Below are 14,941 nucleotides of genomic sequence, written 5' to 3' on the forward strand. Positions count from 1 at the left end.
TGCGGATAGGACCAATCTATGGCTGCGTATTTGGAATACATGAAATGTATTTAAGATCACAGCCATTCTAGGGCTATGTTATTGTTTGCTCTGCTGTAGGTTCCTCCCTTTCTTCATAGCTTGGATAGCCAAAAACAGATAATGGTAGTATGTATTACTATATTACTTCTTCCCCTGCAGTCTGTCTCCGGTCGCCCTGTCCAGGTAGCATGTAATAAGAGTACTGCTTTCTTTTGCAGGTTGTTCAACTTGGTCACATAGTCTATCAGTGACGTTCCAATGGCGTCTGGCTCTAATGAAGCAGAGTCCTCCAGTGCAGAGCCCAAGCTGCAGTTTGCTCCCTTCAGCAGTGCTCTGGAGGCAGGCTTCTGGCACCAGCTCACCCAGAAGAAGCTCAATGACTACAGGTTGGACGAGAGCCCCAAATGTATCAAAGGATACTACTACAATGGTTGGTAACTTTGTTTAACTGTGATTACACACCCACCGACACACTGCATATTATAAAATGTGAAGCAAGGAAAGTTTCAGCAAGACTTTAATGATCGTGAGTAGGATAAATTCTCAATAAAATCCAGGTGGAGTATTTTGAATTAATTTGCCATGGCAGGCAAGAGATGTAAATCACCTCCTAATCATTATTATTAATTTAACCAGCTAAAGTGGCCAGTAAAATACCTCTCTAAGTTTATGTATGTGTTTGGTGGTTTTGCTTTTCATAACCAACAACTAAGCACAACTTTTGTAACTATTTTATTATGCAGTGTGCTGTGGTGCAGTTATTGCTACATTCCCAATATTTGTATGTATTTTAAAATGATGTTTGCTGAAGAAGCCATTTTAAACACCATCTTCTCACACGCTTCATTCAACCCTTTACTATTATTGTCTCCTAAAAGGTGACGCAGTCGGCCTACCCACACGTCTGACTTTGGAGTTCAGTGCATTTGATGCGTAAGTACTAAGTAGAGCATAATATATAGACTCTTACCTCAATGTCAGTTGACTTTTCTGCTACCAACAAATCACATAATGTGAATTACTGATCTTGTCATTCCATTTGCAAGTCAGAACCCTGACCCGGAGATGAATACTGTATCTGTACAAATGTATTTTGGTTTAGGTCAGAATCTTGAGCAGAAAACACTTTATTCAGTTATAAGACTGTTGTAAAAGTCATACTGCACTCAGCTACATGATGAGTTCTCAGTCATTTTGCATGGCTGCTTTCTATATTTTTAATAATTTCACCATTTGGATTTTATGTATCAGGTCCTGATTTCATGTTCAATACAAAATGACCAGTGAATTTACACTGTCGACCCTGTTTATTAACACTGAACTGAGATAATACTTTGCTGTGACTCTTCAGAGATGGTCGGACCCCAGCTCGTTGCTGTCCAGCTGTAGGAACCCTGTATAACACTAATACACTAGATGCCTTCAAGACCTCCGACAAGAAGGCTTTGCTAGAGAAAGAGGCAAAGGAGGTAAGAATTAATCTCATTTCAAAGGTTCACCACATGCACGCACCCGCATATACATATAGATACACCATACACACACACATACCTGCCAACATTATGTGAAAAAGTCAACACTTGGGTGGCGCAGTGGTAAAAGTAAGCTTTACGGAGAGGGTGATATTTGCCATAGACTCATTACCTGTACTCCTACGGGCTGGTGCGGCACCTGTCAGCGAGGGGTGTTGGGCGAGAGGAGGAACCCCTCCACGGGAGATTTTCTGGTGGGGGCACACCCTCACGTTCTTACAAGCTCACAATGCAATGTGTTGTGAGCTTGTAAATAGTCTTGTTTTAGCTAAAAACAAAGATATGTTTTGGGGCTTTTACACCTTTATTGATAGGACAGTAGACTGACAGGAAAACACGCAGCAGAGGTAGTCGGGATAGGGACTCGAACCAGCGACACGCTGTCAGGCTACACTGAGCCTATGTGGTATGCGCCTGGACCGGTATGCAGATGAATGGAAAACAATTCTGATGACTATACAAAAACAATTGCGGTTATATCAAATAATTGAGATCAGGGGAATATAATAAGTGTGACAGTGTACGAGTGTTTCAACCAGTGGAACAGCCTTGGCAGCCAGACAGATTGATGTTCAGAGAGAGGCATCCGTCCAGGCGATTATCTAGCTGCTCGCCACTACCAACCTTGGGCTGTCTGGAACTCAATGAATTGTCTGTGGATCAGTGAAGGACACGACTAGGCATCCATGAAGAAATGGAAAATAACACGTTCTGATGAATTATACAGTATGAGTGTGGTGAACCCCAAACTTTGGAATCTGCACATCATGAGATGTAACTACATAACTTAGTTACACTGTTACACTATGATGATCTGACGGTCGTAAACCTATGCTGCTGCACTTGCCTGTGCCAACCACTGTAAAGACATGATATAGAAGATGGCCGGACACGAAAAAGAAGAGTTAACTACCGGTAATCTGCATGTTTGTCTTGCAGTGAGACCAGGGCATGCTGCACAGCTACTGTCATTTGACATACTCTGAACTGAGTGGCTAGCAGCTGCTGTTAAAAATCTTAAAGTAAATTCTTTCTTCAGAAGAAAAGCCATTTGGCAAACCGTCTTGTTCTGTTATCTATAATACTAGGAACTTGTTACATATAGACTTATAGACCACCTGAGGTATACAAGTGGTATGCAAATCATATAAATTGTGATACAGTACATCACCTTTTCTGTTTCCGATGAAACTGTAAATTAAGTAACACATTTTGCAGACCTACTAGACCTACGTGTTTATCATTTTACAGATATGGGATGCTGTACAGTCTGGGGCTGCACTGAAGGACTCCTCCATCCTCTCCAAATTCATTCTGCTGACCTTTGCAGTGCGTATAACCATTATCTCCTGAATAGATTTTGAATTTGGGTTCATTTTACGTATCTATTGACATTGATTATTGTTTTCCTCCCCTCGTTTCCTCTTTAATGCTTTCATTTTCTCCCCTTCCGTCTTTTCCTTAATACCCCCTCTCCCTTTCTCCCTCTCTCAGGATTTGAAGAAGTATCATTTCTACTACTGGTTCTGCTTCCCTGCACTCTGTTTCTCAGAGGGGATAAGGATCGTCCAGCAGCCATCTCTGCTAGAGCAAGTTTTCTCAGCTAAACAGGTGGGTAACGTAGGCACGAAGAGTACATTACATACTTTGTTGTACTGTACGTCTAATAGTGAAAATAGCCTATCATAGTTGCTGAGCCATGAGGCCCATAAGGCAGGAGCCTATCTCCTGTTTCTGTAGCGTGAGGCAGCTTCATGTACAAGCACCCCCTGGACATGACGCTAGTATGTTGTAGGGACTTAACTCCCAATCCAACCCTTGATGCTGCGTGCCAAGCAGGGAGGCACTGGGTCCCATTTTTCAGAGTCTTTGGTATGACCTGGCTGGGAATTGAACACAGACTTCCCAGTCTCAGGACGGACACTCTAACAACAAGGCCACTGAGCCTATCATGACATGCACAGAAAAGGGATTCTAAGGTTCATGTGGTTAAACAATAACACTGCCGTCCTGATTGTTACAAAAGTTTTGAGCTTCCGAATCCTGTTTGTAACTGTAGCCAGGAGGAAATAACATGAACTATCAGGAAGGAGCCCTTTGTTAGACAAAACCTGATTTTTAAAAATAATGATAATAATCAGTAGCGCTTTCGAGGCCGGACGCGACCGGACGCCGTGTGGTTGGAAAAATTCCCACACGGACGCACGGACGGCACCGAACGGTGCACGACCGTATAAACGCGTGCATACAATCTATATTGCGCTTTTCTGAGTACCCAAAGTCGCTTTACAAAGAAATGTGTGGGGGCAGGGGGAGAGGGTAAGTAACAACAACTTTATTAGGGGGAAAAAAATAACTGAGATAGGCAAGTACGATAAAAGATAAACAGCTGCCAGGATGTTGACATGTGTTTTCACATGTTTCCTAGCAACAATGAATCTGTTCTTACAGTTGGCAGAGTCATTGGAGGTTTTTTATGTTGTTTGGGCGATTAAACAGTATTTGACTTTAAAGTCAAAGGCCAGTACATCCAAATATTCAAAAGTTGGGATCACATAAAGTACTCAAAATTATAGTCCAGTCCACCACTGCAAACACAGAAGGAGAAGTCAGGCTGAATCAATTTATTTTCTTATAGGTCAAAAGTAGAGCAAATGGCTTTGTCTACTGATGATGTTTATACGGCACGCCTGAGGATTTTCCTGTATCTCTCTGTGTCTCTCCTTTGCTCTCTCTTTTCTTTCTTCCTGTCCTCCCGACTCTGTCCAGAGCCTGGATCTGTCATGACGTTTCCTCCTCCTTAAGAGGGGGTCTCTCCTCTCTCTCTCTCTACCCCACCCCCTCCTCTACCAGATAAAACATATTTCAAACCACATCAAAAGGATTTACTTGACTTTCCCATATCCAATTACAAATAACCGTGCAATCTTCGGCTGTTCGCGCCCAGTGTCTGCTGGAGTCATATTGACAGCATTGCATTCCACACAGACCATATAGAGAGTACAGACCTTCTCTTTTGTCTGTTGTGATTTAATTTTAAGAGCAGCTCAGATTGGGGGAGCATTTCTTGGCTGAGAATCTAGACTACAGCATATATTGGGGTCACGCTTGCCTGAAAGCAATAGAGCAAAAGAAAGTTCACCAATGTCACCAAGTTGGGAAACAAATTCAGTGAAAACAATGACAAATGTCATAAATGCATCAGGAGGCAGGCTTGCAGAATTGGATCCAGGCAAGGACAAAAAAAAGTAAAAAAATTACAGCTGAAGAAAATTGCAACAAAGAAATTTAAACGACACAAATGAACAGAGAGGCTGAGAACCTCTCCCCATGGTAGCCTACCCTCCTACTATATTCTGAAGACTCAACCCTTGGATTTCTTCCTGTTACAAGCATAATAATGTTTTTTTTAATATAATGTATTTTCTTTGGGCTTTTTATGCCTTTATTGACCAAGGAAGGGCCAGTAGACTGACAGGAAATGGGGAGAGAGATGGGGAGTGACATGTGGTAAACGTCGTCTGGATCGGGAATCGAACCGGATAAGCCGCGGCAACCATGCCGATGTGGCGGTGCCTATGTGGTATACGCCTTGACCAGTAGGCCACCGGACGCCCCCAAGCATAATACATTTCAATATGCATTATGCACCTACTGCTGAACAGAGATTAGGCTCTGTCACAACCAATTTATCACAATGTATCACACCCTAATGTTTCTGGAAACAAGGGAACGTTCATCATTTAATCACATCTGAATTGGCAGCTCCTTCAAGTTCATACAAATATAAGTACCTAGAAGCAGTGCTCTTCCGAGCACAGGTCTCCACCAGGTAAGGTAGGTCCTTGTGGCACTAAATGTGAAAAGGGTGCCATGTCTTCTTTGAACTTTAACTTCTTGCCTGCGGAGCGACTTTCAGAACGACTTCCTCACTAGGAGACTCTCTGCCGATCAACTTTCAGATCGACTTTTATATAAAAGCAATTCTTTAGCATTTTTTTTCGATATATTAGCGGCGCAAACGGTTTCCCCTACCTTGTACTGGCTGTAACGATAGACCGTGAAAAAAAAAGGATAGGCTGATGACGTCACTGGTAATTCAGTCCTTGTCTGTGTAAGAGGGCCGCTCCCAGCCGTTAGCCTGCTAACATACTAACAACATCCATAACGCCGCTTCAGTACGTCGGATTTTCATTCTGATTTTTTTGTGTGGCGTCTGCATCCGACCATTTGCCCAGACGATAGGTCAATGTGAACCATCTGCCACGAATCGTCTAGATCCGCCCGTTGTGTACTCCTGTGCGCCGCCATTTTAAAACCCATAGAGGAGGAGCTCTTCACACAGCTTCACACGGAGACCTGTGATGTTTTCAGTGTTACGATGGCGCTCTAGTGGTGTTTTTGGGGGTAGTTTATCATCTCTCTGGTCAAACTCAGACAATTGATCACATTAAAATATTAATATTTCCTGGCATTATTAGCGCACATCCATATTTTAAGTTCGCAGGGAATGGGTTTTAACTCATTGACTGCCAAGGCCCGAGTTTCCCGAGTTATTACAGTAGTCCCAGGCTGCCACAGCCCGAGTTTCCCGAGTTGGAAGCCATTTTGAAAAAGAAAAGTTTTTTTTTTTTTTTTTTCAAAAATTTTTTTTATAAAAAAATTTCTAAAAATGCCTCAAATGTATTAGGCATGATTGCAATTGCGAAAGAAGTAGTAGCCAGCACTCAAGGAATATCCTTTTTGCATGATTTTATTTACCTCAATGGATGGACAGTGTACGGACGCGTTTCAGCCCTTAGGCCTTCCTCAGCGTTGCATGCATGTAAACTGGAAGTGACGTATATAAGTATGCTGTGTTACAATCACTGTGATTCGTGTCAGCTGACAAAGCTGTTATCACAAAAAATAAAAAATAAACAACTTGCAATACAATTACATACATGCTTTGGTACCAAAGACAAATATCATGTGTATAATTTCTTTTTTAAAAACCAGTTGAATGTACAATACAAAAATACCAAAATACAATACCACTTATAATGACAGAGTCAACTCGCTATGACAAGGCACCCCCTAGGGGTCTTGGACTGGCCAGTCCTATGTCTTGTAAAGACCAACATGACACTGATGAATAGTGCTATAAGTAGTAAATAGTAATATAAAGAGTAAAGATAATTGGACACACTGTCTTTTTAAAGCCTCCAAGTAGGAACCTCTTGATGGACTCCAATGTATTAAGTATTAAGTATTAGACAAATATAAGAAAAGTAGTAATAAGAAAATTCAAGATACTGCATTTACAGGAAGCAGCTCAGTAGGAGCTCTTCGTTTAAGCCCTTAGGCTGTTCAGTTTGGAGTGTGTGTATCCAATATGCCTCTCGCTGCAACAAAGCTTTATCTCGATCACCACCTCTTTTTAGTGGCTTAACCACTTCGATCCCCATGAACCGCAGAGTGCAAACATCATGACCCACATTGTTAAAATGTCTGGCTACTGACGACTTTTCGTCTTTGTTTCGAATAGAACTTTTGTGTTCCGAGAACCTGGTTTTGATTTCTCTGATCGTTTTGCCCACATAACACAGTCCACATGGACATTTTAGTAGATATACAACATGTTTGGTTTTACAGGAAATGCGGCCCTTGACCAAGTATTTTTTCCCAGAGTGTGGATGTAGAAATGACTCACCTTTGATCATTGCATTACACTGTATACAGTTTTGACATGGGAAATTCCCTGAAGGTAACGTGGACAAAAAGTGTTTTGGGGGATTGTAAAGATCTGCTCTCACCAGTGTATCTCTTAAGTTCTTGGCCCTCTTATGGGCAAACACCGGCTTCTCTTTGAAGGCCTGGCCTATGCTAGGGTCACTAGCTAGAACATGCCAGTGTTTCTCAATGGCTTGTCTTATGTCTCTAGAGACTGCAATTGCGAAATTGCATGTTTAGCCCCATAACAAACACATCTTTCAAAATGTCAAAAATGGCTGTTTTGTCTGACTTTGAAGGCTTGTATCTCATGAATGCCTGAACTGATTTCCAAGCGGATTCTTTTGTTTGAAAGCTGTTAAAAAGTACTACACATATGGTGCATGATCTAGGCATGGGCGTGCACGATCCGTGCACTAAAAATTGATCCGTGCACTAGAAATTTAGGAAGGTGGCAGTGTTTGTTTTGTCTGACTTTGAAGGCTTCTATCTCATGAATGCCCGAACGGATTTCCAAGCGGATTTTTTTGTTTGAAAGCTGTTAAAAAGTACTACACATATGGTGCATATATGGTGCATGGGCGTGCACGATCCGTGCACTAAAAATGTATCCGTGCACTAGAAATTTAGGAACGTGGTATCCTGGTACTTGGCGGCCATCTTGAAAAGGGCATTCAATGAGTTAATGGCAATGTGACGCTGCATGCATGATTTGAGGCATTTGTTCCAAAAATTAGTTTGGCAAAAGTCAACCTGCTTGTGGCGCTATAACAGGACAATGTGAAAAGGGTGGCATTTGTTCCTTGGCCTGGTGGGAATTGTGCAGAATTTCTCTGTAATCACAAGCTGCATTCATGATTTCAGTAATTTTGTTCCAAATGGACCAATCCTGCAAACTTTGGAAGCCAATGTTATCCAATTAGGATGGAATATGAAATATCGGACAGATCCGCCTTGATCACATGACCTTAGAGATACTGATTTGCATGATTTTTATATATTAGTAATAATAGGACAAAGTTAAGACAGAGTTATAGGTGAAAAGAAAAACACAAATCGGCCTGTTATAGCGCCACCATGAGGCTGATTTGAAACTTTTTGAGTGGCATTTATTCCTCGGCCTATTGGGAATGTGCATGCACAATTTCAACAAAATCGCACACTGCGTTCATGATTTCAGACATTTTATTCAAAACGGACCAATCCTGCAAACTTTGGAAGACAGTTTTAGCCAATCAGGATGGAATATGGAAAATCTGACAGATCCATGTCGATCACATGACTTGGACAAAATCTGTAGTAGTACTGGCAAAAGTTAGTTTTGCAAAAATCGGCCTCCTGGTAGCGCTAGAACAGGCCCATGTGAAAAAGTTGGGGCAGAGGTTCTGAATTGGTATCCAGGGAGTGTGTGTGCAGTTTGGCAGCGACCGGGCCAACAGCGCCGGAGATTAGCTGGTAACAGACTGACGGACGCACAGACGCACGCACACTCGCACAGAGGCGAAAACAGAGTCTCTCCCCTGCCTTTTGGCTGGTGGAGACAATAATACGGGTTCACTTAGTATACTGTATGTACTAAGTGAACCTCATTACTTAATATTAATAAGAGTCTTTACCCAGTATATTAAAGTCCAAGTGTGACCCCAATATATACTGTAGTCTAGATTCTCAGCCAAGAAATGCCCCCCCAATCTGAGCTGCTCTTAAACACTTATAAAATTAAATCACAACAGACAAAAGAGAAGGTCTGTACTCTGTATATGGTCTGTGTGGAATGCAGTGCCGTTAATATAACTCCAGCAGACACTGGGCGCAAACAGTCGAAGATTGCACGGTTATTTGTAATCGGATATGGGAAAGCCAAGTAAATCCTTTTGATGCGGCTTCAAACGAATACAAAACACTTTCTCGGATTAACACTTTTGCAATAAACAAACAATGGAGACAGGCAAGGTCAAGGTCAATGTAGACTTTATTATCCCAGAGGCTCAATTTGTTGTGTAGCAGTAAATACCATGATCATCAGCACTCAACACACAACAATTAACACAAACTATACACACAAGAAGCATAGAATTGCATAGGGGCGCACATAAGTTCTGGTCACCTTCTAACCCTTTCTGTTTTTCAAGGTAATTGACCTTGCAAATCAAAGAGGTTACGACAAATTCAATTTCAATTATTCATTTTCATAATAGTATGTCAACATTAACCATTTAAACCAGGGTTCCCCAATTAGTTTTCTCCAAGGGCCGAATTATGTCTAGGGTACCAAGCCGAGGGCCGCAACATTGCAGGGGGCGACGGTGGCATTCACGCTACTCCAGCGACAGTTCAGATATCGTCTTTGTCGGGTAAAAATCTTGTATGTCCAAAACCGTTCGTTTTGCATTTATAAATTTAAAAATGATTTAAACTAGTGAAAACAGCCGATCTACAAGCACACAACGTGTGCTTGTAGATCTGCTGTTTTCACTAATTTTGTGCGACGGCCTTGCAGGGCTTTACTTGCAGGGCTTTACTTTGTGAAAGAACGTACACATTTGGAGACAGAGGTTTCCACCCGACAACGACGATATACTAGTGTTGTTGCTGCTCACCATTATTACTGGGGTTGGTGGGGGCCAGACAGTAGCCCCCCGTGGGCCGCAAATGGCCCGCGGGCCACCTATTGGGGAACCCTGACTTAAACCCTCTATACTTTGATCTACAAGCTCACAACACGTCACAACGGAACGCAGTCAGCTATTTCCGGTGAATGTTTCCTCTCGAATAGGGATTCTATAGTTCAAGTGGTTAAAACAACTAAAATGCTGATACAAATACATGCGTTAATGGGGCTTTGCACAAACAACTTTGATATTTGGTTAAATATTCAACTTATCAGATAACTTCAACAGCCTGGCCATTAATAACAGCAGAAAGAATTCAACTTCATAGTTAAACTTCCTCACAATCACCCTAGCACACCCGGTGCAATTATAGACTGTCTTTGGCAAGCACAGCAACACAGCATGGAGACACGGGGACTGGGGAATTTAGGGTTGTGACAGAATGTAATGCTGATGATGGCTGTTTATCACGATATGATGTTGACCTTTGCTGGAACAGTCTGTTGTGTCTCATGTTTACGTATTTAAGGCATGAACTGAAGCCAACTCGTACAAATACACTTACCGGAAGAATCTTTTCTCTGTCTCAAATAGAATGTTAGCATTGACATCACATACTGTGCTTAAGTACAATTTTGAGGTACCGTATTTGTACTTGAGTAATTCCAATTTCCAATACTTGTACTTCTACTCCACTACATCTCAGATCTCAGATCCAGATTTGAGAACTTTAGTTACTAGTTACTTATACTACTATTTTGATTATTATTACAAAACATACATTAACCATTTCAATCCTAATACATTTTGGCCATTTGAGAATAGCGGATCTATAAGCTCACAATGCAACATGTGAGCTTGTAGATCTGCTATTTTGAAAAGATTTTTATACATTTTGAAAACTTGAAATGGGACATTCTGCATAATGAGTACTTTACTTTCTACTTTTGGTACTTTAAGTACATTTTGATACCAGCACTTGAGTACTTTTAAGGGCCATTTATAGTTACGGATGGATGATTTTGTGTACGTTTGGGGTTGAGGAGGAACTTACGGTAATTGCGTCGACATGCATAGTTCCGTCTGTTCTCTGTGTTATATACGGTTCAATTACATACTGTATCCAATAGATGGCACCCAAATGCATCTTCCCAATGAGCAAACATGTTGATAGGCATCGGCGATTACATGCATTAAGTAAATAGCCTACAGCCGTGCTGTGAGTGCGTTCTTTCAATGGCATCGTACTCTATTTTCACTCCATAGTTGATGTCCCTGCACGCCGTCGCCGTCGGAAAATGCTGTTATTAAGCCTATTATTAATATTATTATTTGGATAAAGTAGAACAACTTTTAAAACCAATCATAATCATTTAAAATGGTATCATGATCTGACACTGGCACTTTGCTGCTTCTGCGTTCTGCCGCCGCTGCTGCTGTGTGCACTGCAGTTGTACAAGTGGCAACAGGTCTGCGTCCTGAACGGCTTGTTCACTGTTCAGCGTTATTTGTGATTTATTTATTTTTTACTTCCTCCTACTACGAAATGGATACCAGAAAAAAAGACGAAACATTTCTCCCTCTACTGCCCCCACGGTTGACAAAAGTTCGCCACGGGTACTTCATGTGTACGTACGTTTTTATCGGTTTTAATCCGTTAGGTTGAGTGTTGTCCGTAACGTTACGGACAGAGACAATTACGTCCGGAGCTACGGAGAGACCGGATCAAAGTACTCTCCGTCTCCGTTCGTTATGTATCCCCGCGTCGTTTATGTACTACTATGCATGGTACTTTACTTGGAACAGAGTATTTCTACATTGCAGTATTGATACTTTTACTTAAGTACAAAATGTGAGTACTTTATCCACCACTGATTGTATATAACCACTTGATATATTATCTCTTATGACTATGTTCAAGGGCTTTCAAATGTCACCATTTTCATCATCATTGGATATCTTGCATCAATCATCATTACTCTTGGCTCACACAAACAAGCACATGGAATTGGCTTATGCATTTCCAGTGCTGTTAAAATGTTCATCTATAAAATTTAAATAAAGGTCAGCGTAGTGTAGTGTTTCTTTGGGAGGCTTAGTTTAAAAACTGTGATTGATTCATTCGGAAATGGTACAGATACCATTGCAATTACAGTATGAAAATTGTTTTGACCTAAGAGGCAGGTTTTGTTAGTGTTTGGAGTTTCCCATCAGCATGTGCCATTAACTGCTAAAATGCCCATTTAACTTTTTGATAACATCCTGGTCATTGCTGCATCCATTTATCAATGTATGCCAAAAACAAACAAAAAAGATCTTATATCCAAATCTAATCTAGATTTTTGTTGTTCTTATTTTCTTAAATATGACACCCATCAGTCAATCAACTGTTATTCTCCATGTTTGTTATGACAAACCCACTTTTCAAAGTTCGATACTTTCGAAATGCGCTCTACGCTCTACATCAGGTCTTGAGTCGTGTGTTTTTGTCACCCAGGTCACAGCGTTACTGGAGGCCTATGATGGACTGTGCAGCCAAAGTGGAGCCACAGCCGTTCCCTACTTCCTGATGAAGTACACAGAAGACAACGTAGAGGTGGCTCCCCTGGGGGACTGGGACACATTCTTCACCAATACCAAGAAGGTACCTACAGTAGCTAGCGTGCCTATTTGTGGGGCTATTTGTGGCTGAAAGATTGGTGTAGAGGGGGTTAAAAGGAAGAGACAATTATAGAACAGAGGCTGAGAAGAACCTCTCCCCATGGTAGCCTACCCTCCTACTATATTCTAAAGACTTGACCCTTGGATTTCTAATCAACCAACCACAGTGCAATAGCGGTCAACTCAGTATATAGGGGTTATAATAAGATCAGATGCTCCACAGATCTTGATGGCCATTTTTCTCTAATGTCATACTCTGGTTTGGGGACCTCCGCTCCACTGTCTCCACCTAAATGCAAAATGGACACTTTGTGAACATGGTCAATTATACCAACTTGTCTCTTCATTTGGATTTATTGTAATGGACAGTGTATCCCTTACAGGTGTAAAATAGTCACACATACAGTACACACAGACTGGTAATGTAAACAGCCTTTATTTGATTTCTTCAGGTTACCGTGGGTGTCTATGACCCATGCACTCTGTCACAACATCCGGGCTGGCCTTTGAGGAATCTACTGATCCTCATAGCATACAGATGGTAAGTGTGTGTGTTTGTCTATCTTTGTAACAAAGGAAGAAAGATGTAATTTAGAACGTTGGCATCCTATGCAGGTATATACAGTACATGTGATTTTTAAGCAGCATCATACTATACATGGGGCGGCATAGCTCAGGGGTAGAGAAACCGCTATTAGAGCACAAAGGGTTCCCGAAGGGTTCCCAGTTCGAATCCGGGCTCCCCATGAGTTAATTTCGAAGAGTCCTTGGGCAAGACTCTGAACCCCTAATTGCTCCCGGTGAGCAGGTTGGTGCCTTGCATGGTTTCCTCCCCCACCGGTGTATGAATGTGTGCGTGAATGGGTGAATGTAATGCACAATCTCTGTAAAGCGCTTTGGATAAAAGCGATATATAAATATACAGGTGAAAAACAAAGGTAGTTTGTGCAGCATGGAATGGTAAAAACAAACAAAAAGAAACAGGTTATGTTTTCCTTCTAGTATTATAGTTAATGGTCGTTTATATGCATGTAGCTATGCTAGCAGTACAGACCACTCTAAATTTGATCTTATACACAGACTTGTACAGACACATAATGCATTACATTACAACATGGAAATGTCATCTTTGACCTAGTCTCTCAAGCCAGCCTATCTTTTCTACAAACTCTGAATTCTCCTGAGACCATCATATTCACCTGTTTTAAAATATCGAGTAGAGGAAGTATAAAGTTGGCCAAGTCGAGAGATGTCCTTTCTTTTCTATTTAATTTACAGTGAAGGCCTTGAAAAACATAAAATAAAAAATAAGACTTGCCAAAATATAGGAAATGAAAATAACACTTGAAGGAAAACTAAAGAAAATATATTTAAATAGGACTCCAACTCTTGACAATGCTGTGACGGCTTAATGCCGAAACGCGCCCATTGTTGCTGAATTAAATATAAAAATAAAAGTGCCTTAAAGGACAGTTCTGTGAGTGCTGGTGTTCTCTTTGAGAATGTTATGGTAAACTAAAGAAACCTAATTGAAAATTAAACATAAGATACTTTTAATAGGCGCTAGATACCCTTATGCATGGGCTTCTTTCAAGTTGCACTGAAGAGACACTTGTTTACTTGAGCTTTTGGAAAATATTTTATTTTTGTAATTGTTAAGTGTCCTTGGTTTTTTAAAGAGTCCTTGGGTTTTTGAAAGGCGCTATATAAATCCAAGTTGTTATTATTAACTGTTCTGCCGCCGTTGACGGTGAGGACTGTCATTGAAAGGGTTAATACCATGGCGCCGTTGACGGTGAGGACTGTGAATCTTACTGTATATACAGTAAAGATATGATTACTTACTGTACGTCGCTCCGGTCCCGCCCGCATCGGTAATGTCGGCGATTTGTTTACAACGCACGTTGGGCGTGCACGCGAAGTGAAGCTCCTCAATGTTAAGTCAATGGAGAGGCCCATAAAGAAACTTCATTTAAACAAAATAGCCATTTTGAGACATTTTGCAGCAGATCTAAATGTAAACAAGGCACAAGGCAGGGCGCAGCCATCTTTCCTCTTCTTGTCCCACACTGTCATAGATGACGTAATCGTTGCCGTCAAGTGATAATCCAAAAAAACAAAAACAACCCCCTTCCAGCCCTTCAAAATAATAGCGGAGGCCTATGGAGGAAACCACGTGGCACCGAGGCACCAAGCAACCTTCAGATTAAGAGGCACTAATTGTGTTAAGGGTCCTGGCAACTTTCCCCTAGATGTTTACAGCTTGTTGCTCCAATTCCATCTGATTCACTGCCCCACATCAGAAATGTGGCCATCTATAGGGACTACTGTACCATGGGTCACAGACAAAGTCAGAGAGAGGAGGATGATGCTGGCAGGGTACTGCGTCAGGCACCCGGAACA

The 14,941-nt window shown here is 41.4% G+C and overlaps 1 protein-coding gene across 1 annotated transcript in view; it reads left to right on the forward strand.

The window, feature by feature from the left end:
• atg7 (ATG7 autophagy related 7 homolog) overlaps nucleotides 1-14,941 on the forward strand; it is a 137,376-nt gene that overhangs the window by 1,963 nt on the left and 120,472 nt on the right. Inside the window, exons 2-8 of the mRNA XM_080727270.1 lie at nucleotides 240-451; nucleotides 900-954; nucleotides 1,373-1,490; nucleotides 2,805-2,882; nucleotides 3,048-3,164; nucleotides 12,375-12,521; nucleotides 12,991-13,079. Of these exons, the coding sequence (XP_080583396.1) occupies nucleotides 280-451; nucleotides 900-954; nucleotides 1,373-1,490; nucleotides 2,805-2,882; nucleotides 3,048-3,164; nucleotides 12,375-12,521; nucleotides 12,991-13,079 (776 nt within the window). The 5' untranslated portion in view covers nucleotides 240-279. The remainder of the gene's footprint in view (nucleotides 1-239; nucleotides 452-899; nucleotides 955-1,372; nucleotides 1,491-2,804; nucleotides 2,883-3,047; nucleotides 3,165-12,374; nucleotides 12,522-12,990; nucleotides 13,080-14,941) is intronic.

This window comes from Nannobrachium achirus, assembly GCF_963921795.1.
Source record: "Nannobrachium achirus genome assembly, chromosome: 6".
In the NCBI taxonomy this organism is placed as follows: domain Eukaryota; kingdom Metazoa; phylum Chordata; class Actinopteri; order Myctophiformes; family Myctophidae; genus Nannobrachium; species Nannobrachium achirus.